Source organism: Corticium candelabrum, chromosome 4 (genome assembly GCF_963422355.1).
Source record: "Corticium candelabrum chromosome 4, ooCorCand1.1, whole genome shotgun sequence".
Taxonomy (NCBI): domain Eukaryota; kingdom Metazoa; phylum Porifera; class Homoscleromorpha; order Homosclerophorida; family Plakinidae; genus Corticium; species Corticium candelabrum.
This window is the reverse complement of record NC_085088.1, coordinates 2433931-2441024: the sequence shown is the minus strand read 5'-3', so window position 1 is coordinate 2441024 and position 7094 is coordinate 2433931. Positions and strand designations below refer to the sequence as shown.

The window sequence follows — 7094 nt, the reverse complement described above, 5'->3', positions numbered from 1 at the left end:
GAGCTGCAGTTCCTCTAGTGAAAGAAAAGCGTACACTGGGGCGAAAGGTTATCAACACGATTTATCGCGTTCTGTGGACACAAGGCGCTTCAAGATCATTTGCAGATCTGGTCAAATTCTCGTTTACTTCGAGTTACAAGTACAAAGACGTGTTACGAGAATTTTGAAGTGAAAAGAAACTTTACATGGAAAAATCACGAATTTGCAACTTCAGCAGTGTACAGTACCAAACTGAACTCGCTCTATGCATAAACCCTGTAGAGGACATACTTGATTCCGGCGTTCACCAGTCAGTAGAGGGAGAAATGAGGACACCTAAATTTCAACTATCCCCAGGATTCGAAGCTGCAGTTCGCACGTTGCCCATCTCGGCAACCAATACCTCCAACGCATCATACTTCTCTTGGACACTTGGGGAACTCACGTCATCACACAAATCGTTCTGGGAAGCAAGTACACTGAAAATTATGAAGTGACGAGTGACAAAGCATTTAAATACTCGTTCGAGCATAATGCTCTGGGAATTACAACATCTGCATCTGTTCTATCAGCATCCGGATCTCTCTCACTAGACATCAATAAATTGCTTCAGAGTGACTCATTTTTGTCTTCGCTTAGATCAGTTAGAAGGGTGATCAAGATTGGAAGCAGCGTCTATTGGAACATGGCAAGCAACAGGTGGATCGTTCCAAACCCAATTAGCCAGGAACCCTTAGAAATCACATTAACTCCAATCACCGAGTTTCTGTCATGTCCCTACACTGTAGATCGACGAGTGCTCAACCGTAAGAGTGCACTTGCCCGTGCTCTCACCACTTATCCGTCCTACAAAAAAGCTCACGTACCGCCTGATGATCACTCCTTGGTGACCCTCCATGTTGCTTGGCCTAAAGGCACATATGGGTTAGTCAAACCCGTAAAAGGTTGTCTGCAAGGCAGTAATTCAGGATGGGAATCTGGTTGGAGAAAACACGACACAGAAGATAGAAACTCAAACAATGACTGGAGTAGTTCATACAACTTAGCTGGTTGGAAAGGCAAAAACAACATGCAATGGGAGTTCTGTATAAAAGTAACAAACGGTGAAAACAACATTAATTATCCATGGCCTGAAGGCACGTACTGCATTCTAAAAAAGGGCAATTGTCCAAACAACTTTCATACTGGTGGAATTTACTGGGATGATGAAGACAACAAAAATGCCAATAAAGAAGGAGGCACCCTACCAGATGGAGATCTCTATGGACGCAACACAAGAATTGACTTTTGCTGCAGACGAGATGGAAGTACTGAAAATCTCATCGTTTTACCAACAAACAAACCATTTATTCTGGTGGCAGCTACCAACCATTGCCAACAGGTCTACGGAATGCATCTATCACAGCAGTGGTTTTACTGGGACAACGAAGACAACAACAATGCAGACAGTGTCGATAGATACGCTCCATATGAAGATGGAGGTAATGACAATCACAAATTGCACTTTTGCTATTACACAAAATACTGAACTGAACGATTGTTTTTTAATTAAAGCTTTCATAGCAAAACAGAAATGCAAGTTTTCTGCAATATGTTGCAAAGTTTCCTTATTGTTTGATTTTTACTGCTTGTTGATTGTTGAACTGCTTCTTACTGATTGTTGACTGTTGATTGTTGCTGTTGATTGTTGCTGCTGATTGTTGCTGCTGATTGCTGCTGTTGATTGTTGCTGTTGATTGCTTATTTACCAATCATAATTGGAAAAATTGTTGTGGTTTCAAATTACAGCTATTTTTTAGTAATTGCAAACTCCTTCATGGTTGCAACGTTTACCTTGACATGCTTATTTACTTTAGCTACACACTCTCAATGACTCGTCTCTGATATATACTGGCACAACGATCAGCTAAGTTACTGTCATGATAATACCCGACCATCAGACTTATGCTGTGTGCACGTGCACGTGCACACACACACACACACACACACACACACACACACATGCACACACGCACACATGCACACACGCGCACACACACACACACACACACACACACACACACACACACACACACATACACACAATATTGCCTATACAACTCCTACTGTACTATTTCACCTTCCTTGTGTCCCACTAACTCGTATCTGCAAACTCCCTGTTCCAAGTCCCATAGTCTCAATGTTGCATCATGAGCCGCAGACATACCCAGCAACCCAACCATTTCAACACACTAAACAACGTTATCATCACCACAAAATACCAAACATAGAATAAACCTCCAAGCCTTCTTACAGTCACATCTTCAGTATGACCATTCAAGACATGCATGCACTTCCCTTCAGTGAAAGACCACACACGAACAGATCTAAAGTATTAATGAGTCATCACTATGTTACACATTAATGTATATCTACTTGCAGTAAACAGACTTGTCAGTTGATCCACTGATGACAGTAAAGCCATCAAATGCCAGACATTCTATGCTTCCATGGTGACCTTGAAGATCACTAGAAATAAATGCATGAGTGGTGTGTGTGTGTGTGTGTGTGTGTGTGTGTGTGTGTGTGTGTGTGTGTGTGCATGTGTGTGTGTGCACGTGCGTGTGCGTGTGTGTGTGTGTGTGTGTGTGTGTGTGTGTGTGTGTGTGTGTGTGTGTGTGTGTGTGTTGTTAGGTATACCCAATCATGTGGCAGTTTAACACATTGAATCGTCTTATAATGCCATCAGCACATCCACAGACTACTTGACCATCCTAAATTTTGATCACAAAATAAGCACAAATAAATAAGCAAAAAATCAATTGATGAAAACAAAAATAAGCAAAAACTAAACCAATACAAAAATAAACAAAAACAAACAAGTAAACAAAAATAAAAATAAACAAAAACAAACAAGTAAACAGAAATAAAATAACAAATATAGAAATAAACAAAAACAAACAAGTAAACAAATATAAAAATAAACAAAACCAAAAATAGAAACAAAAACAAACAAGCAAACAGAACAACAAATAAACAAAAACAAAAAATAAACAAAAACAAAAACAAACAAGTAAACAAAAACAAATAAAATAAACAAAGACAAAAATAAATAAAACAACAAACAAGTAAACAACAAGTAAACAACAGACCATTTAATAAAACCAGTAAATAATACATACATTGACAAACAAATAGATTGACTGAAAGACAGACAAAAAATACAAAAGCACTTAAGACAAATTGTGCACAAAATGTGTAGACTCAATACTACCAGCAATAGAAAACAAGCAAAACATGCAAACGAGCAGAGACAGTATGAACAAGCACCAATAAGGCCAATAGAGAGTGAGACAAAGACTAGATAATAACAACAGCAGGAAGACCTTTATCTTGATGCACGTGACTTCGTCACCAAGGTTGTCCCACACTTGGCTACATGTGTGCCTTGCCACATCCCAAACTCGCAACGATTGCTCTGCCGATCCGCACACAGCAAACACACCTAGATATACGAATGGTTAGTTAACCATGCAAGAACAGTAAAACCTGTTGTAGAAAAAGTCTATAATTTAATAAATTTATAATTAGACTTAAATTTAGAAAATTATTTAGACGAGCTGTTACCATTAATTAAACAGACAAGCAGAGAAAGTGACAAACAGCTAACAAAGAAAAAACTGACAACAAACAAACAAACAAAAAATAACTAACAAACAAACAAAATAACTAACAAACAAACAAACAAAATGACTAACAAACAAACAACAAACAAAATAAACTAACAAACAAGCAAACAAACAAACAAAATAACTAACAAACAAACAAACAAACAAAATAATCTAATAAACAAACAAAAAAACAAACATACAAACAAATAAACTAACAAACAAGCAAACAAACAAGCAAAATGACTAACAAACAAACAAATAAACAAACAAAAACAAATAAACATACAAACAAACATACAAACAAACAAACATACAAACAAACAAACATACAAACACACAAACATACATACAAACAAATAAAAAACAAACAAAACAACAAACAAACAAAATAACTAACAAACATACAAACAAACAAACAAAATAACTAACAAACATACAAACAAACAAACAAAATAACTAACAAACATACAAACCAACATACAAACAAACCAACATACAAACAAACAAACAAACAAACAAAATAACTAACAAACAAACAAACAAACAAAATAACAAACAAACAAAATAACAAACAAACAAAATAACAAACAAACAAACATACAAACAAACAAACAAACAAACAAACATACAAACAAACAAACAATACAAAGTAACTAAAATATACAAACTGAGAGTAACAAACAAACAAACAAACAAACAAACAGATGCAATCAATGAGCTCTTACAAACCGTCACAATCCAGAGCAGTAACTCGTTTCTTATGTCCGGTCAGTATTGGTAACACTGTGTACAGTCCCTTCTTCCAATTGACTTCTAGCTGACTGGCTCTAATATAAACATCTTTCCAATGACAAATAGGAGGAGACAACGAGAGCTGTGTGACGCATTCCACAAAACGATGAGATGCCTTTACAGGTGAGAGACACTTTGCTGTGGAACTCGATTGAAATAAAACACGATTGCTCTCAAGTCTAATCCATCCTTTCCTCAAACAGTGAGCTCTCCTACAAATATTGGATGGACATTAGTGGTGAGTTACTGTGACTAGCTATATGCATGTTTATGAACTGCTGGTTGGTATAGTATACATCAGTCAGTCAGACCGAGAAGAAATGTGTATGTCAGTCACTGTGTCTGTCAGTGTGTGTGTGTGTGTGTGTGTGTGTGTGTGTGTGTGTGTGTGTGTGTGTGTGTGTGTGTGTGTGTGTGTGTGTGTGTGTGCGTGTGTGTGTCACTGTGTGTGTGTGTGCGCATGTGTGTGTGTGTGTGTGTGTGTGTGTGTGTGTGTGTGTGTGTGTGTGTGTGTGTGTGTGTGTGTGTGTGTGTGTGTCACTTGTTTATGTCAACATGTGTGTCTGTCAGTATGTGTCCGTCAGAATGCATGTCTGTTAATTACTACACACGTCTGCTGCTATGTGTGACTGTCAGTATGTGTGTCTGTCAGTATGTCTGTCAGTATGTGCGTCTATCAGTATGTGTGCCTCAGTATGTGTGTCTATCAGTATGTCTGTCTGTCAGTATGTCTGTCTGTCAGTATGTCTGTGTGCCTGTCAGTATGTGTGTCCGTCAGTATGTGTGTCTGTCAGTATGTGTATCCGTCAGAATGCATGTCTGTTAACTACTACACATGTCTGCTGTTATGTGTGTCTGCCAGTATGTGTGAACCCATCGAGATGTATATCTGTGACGCTTGTCTGTTGCTATGTGTCTGTCAGTAAGTGTGCCTGTTTGTATATGTCTGTCTGGCTGCAAGTCATTATGTAGTCTGTCCATGTAGTGTCACTGTGCACGTGTGTGTGTGTGTGTGTGTGTGTGTGTGTGTGTGTGTGTGTGTGTGTGTGTGTGTGTGTGTGTGTGTGTGTGTGTATGTGTGTGTGTGTGTGTGTGTGTGTGTGTGTGTGTGTGTGTGTGTGTGTGTGTGTGTGTGTGTCTGTTTTCCTTGATACTAATCTCAACTAACCACAAACGATTGCTGTTCGCCCTCTTCCGCCACAAATGACTACAACAAGCTACACGACACAGAGAACAAACATCCAGCCACGAAAAAACACGCTCTGCAAGATCCTTGGAAAAATATGTCACAAAATCAACAGAGCGGGACAATCCTAACTCTTGAAGTTGTACATCCTGAAATAAAATAATTAATTAATCTAGAAATATAAAATATAATTATATTTAGCTAATTAAATATATTATATATAAATTAATATTAATGTTGACGTTAAGTTTTAGTATGCACTCACACTGCAACTTCTTAACAATTCCTTCAAAACGTCATTTTGTTGTTCTACGGTTAGTAACCGAAATGTAGCAATGATCTCGTCTGTTCCCAATGTCGTCATACTCCTCGATCGCGCTACAAATCACGTGACAAGTTTGGCACAAACGGTCTGGGACACCAAGGTTGGTCGCGAAAAAAGTAACGGACGAAAAATGGACGAGAAAGAAATGCAACGTTGTTTTGAAAGTGCTGTCGAGTTGGCAAAGAAAGGAGGCGAGGTTTCTACCGTTTTAGCTAATTTTTTATTTTATTTTTATTTTATTTTATTTTTTATTTTTTATTTTTGTTTTAAAGTTGATTCGAGCTGCTTTTGATAAGCCAAAGAGGGTGGATTGTAAAGGAGGATATTCTACTGATCTTGTCACGGAAACTGATGAGGAGGTGGAGAAAATGATTCTCATGACTTTGAGAGAGAGATTCCCAACCCACGCGTGAGGAAAGATGCATGTCTGTCTGTCTGTTTGCATGTCTGTCTGTCTGTTTGCATGTCTGTCTGTCTGTTTGCATGTCTGTCTGTCTGTCTGTCTGTTTGCATGTCTGTCTGTCTGATTGTCTGTCTGTCTAGATCTGTTTGCATGTCTGTCTGTCTGTCTGTCTGTCTGTCTGATTGTCTGTCAATACATATATTTTCAAAGAACAACACTATTACATTCTAGTCTGGCCCAAATGGCCGACGCCATAATTTAACTACGTGCGAATGAACTGTCAACTGTAAAGATCTTAGAGTGTCCTGTCTGTCTGTCTGATTGCATGTTTGTCTGTCTGTCTGTTTGTCTCTGTCTGTCTGTTTGTCTGTTTGTCTGTCTGTTTGTCTGTCTGTCTGTCTGATTGTCTGTCTGTCTGTTTGCATTTTTGTCTGTCTGTTTGTCTGTCTGTCTGTCTGTTTGTCTGTCTGTCTGATTGTCTGTCTGTCTGTCTGTTTGTCTGTCTGTCTGATTGTCTGTCTGTCTAGATCTGTTTGCATGTCTGTCTGTCTGTCTCTCTGTCTGTCTGTCAATACATATATTTTCAAAGAACAACACTATTACATTCTAGTCTGGTCCAAACGGCCGACGCCATAATTTAACTACGTGCGAATGAACTGTCAACTGTAAAGATCTTAGAATGTCCCAGCCTTGCTAACTTTCTGCTAATGACGCTAGCATTACATCTTTGCAAAGCTACCGACATGCAGCTACACCAGA

The 7094-nt window shown here is 38.5% G+C and overlaps 2 protein-coding genes across 2 annotated transcripts in view; one reads left to right on the top strand and one right to left on the bottom strand.

The window, feature by feature from the left end:
- Nucleotides 1-2081: 2081 nt before the first annotated feature.
- On the bottom strand, nucleotides 2082-5985 carry LOC134178003 (F-box/WD repeat-containing protein 7-like). Its single transcript, XM_062644785.1, has 8 exons — nucleotides 5873-5985; nucleotides 5590-5756; nucleotides 4359-4633; nucleotides 3345-3463; nucleotides 2659-2732; nucleotides 2410-2487; nucleotides 2273-2345; nucleotides 2082-2210 (listed from the first exon to the last, which is right to left on the bottom strand). The coding sequence occupies exons 1-8, from the start codon at nucleotides 5969-5971 to the stop codon at nucleotides 2082-2084; spliced, it is 1014 nt and encodes a 337-aa protein (XP_062500769.1). The 5' UTR covers nucleotides 5972-5985.
- A 37-nt stretch (nucleotides 5986-6022) lies between these two features.
- The window catches only part of LOC134178607 (inositol monophosphatase 1-like), a 3530-nt gene continuing 2458 nt past the window's right edge, over nucleotides 6023-7094 (top strand). The window contains exons 1-2 of the mRNA XM_062645485.1: nucleotides 6023-6128; nucleotides 6205-6341. Of these exons, the coding sequence (XP_062501469.1) occupies nucleotides 6063-6128; nucleotides 6205-6341 (203 nt within the window). The 5' untranslated portion in view covers nucleotides 6023-6062. The remainder of the gene's footprint in view (nucleotides 6129-6204; nucleotides 6342-7094) is intronic.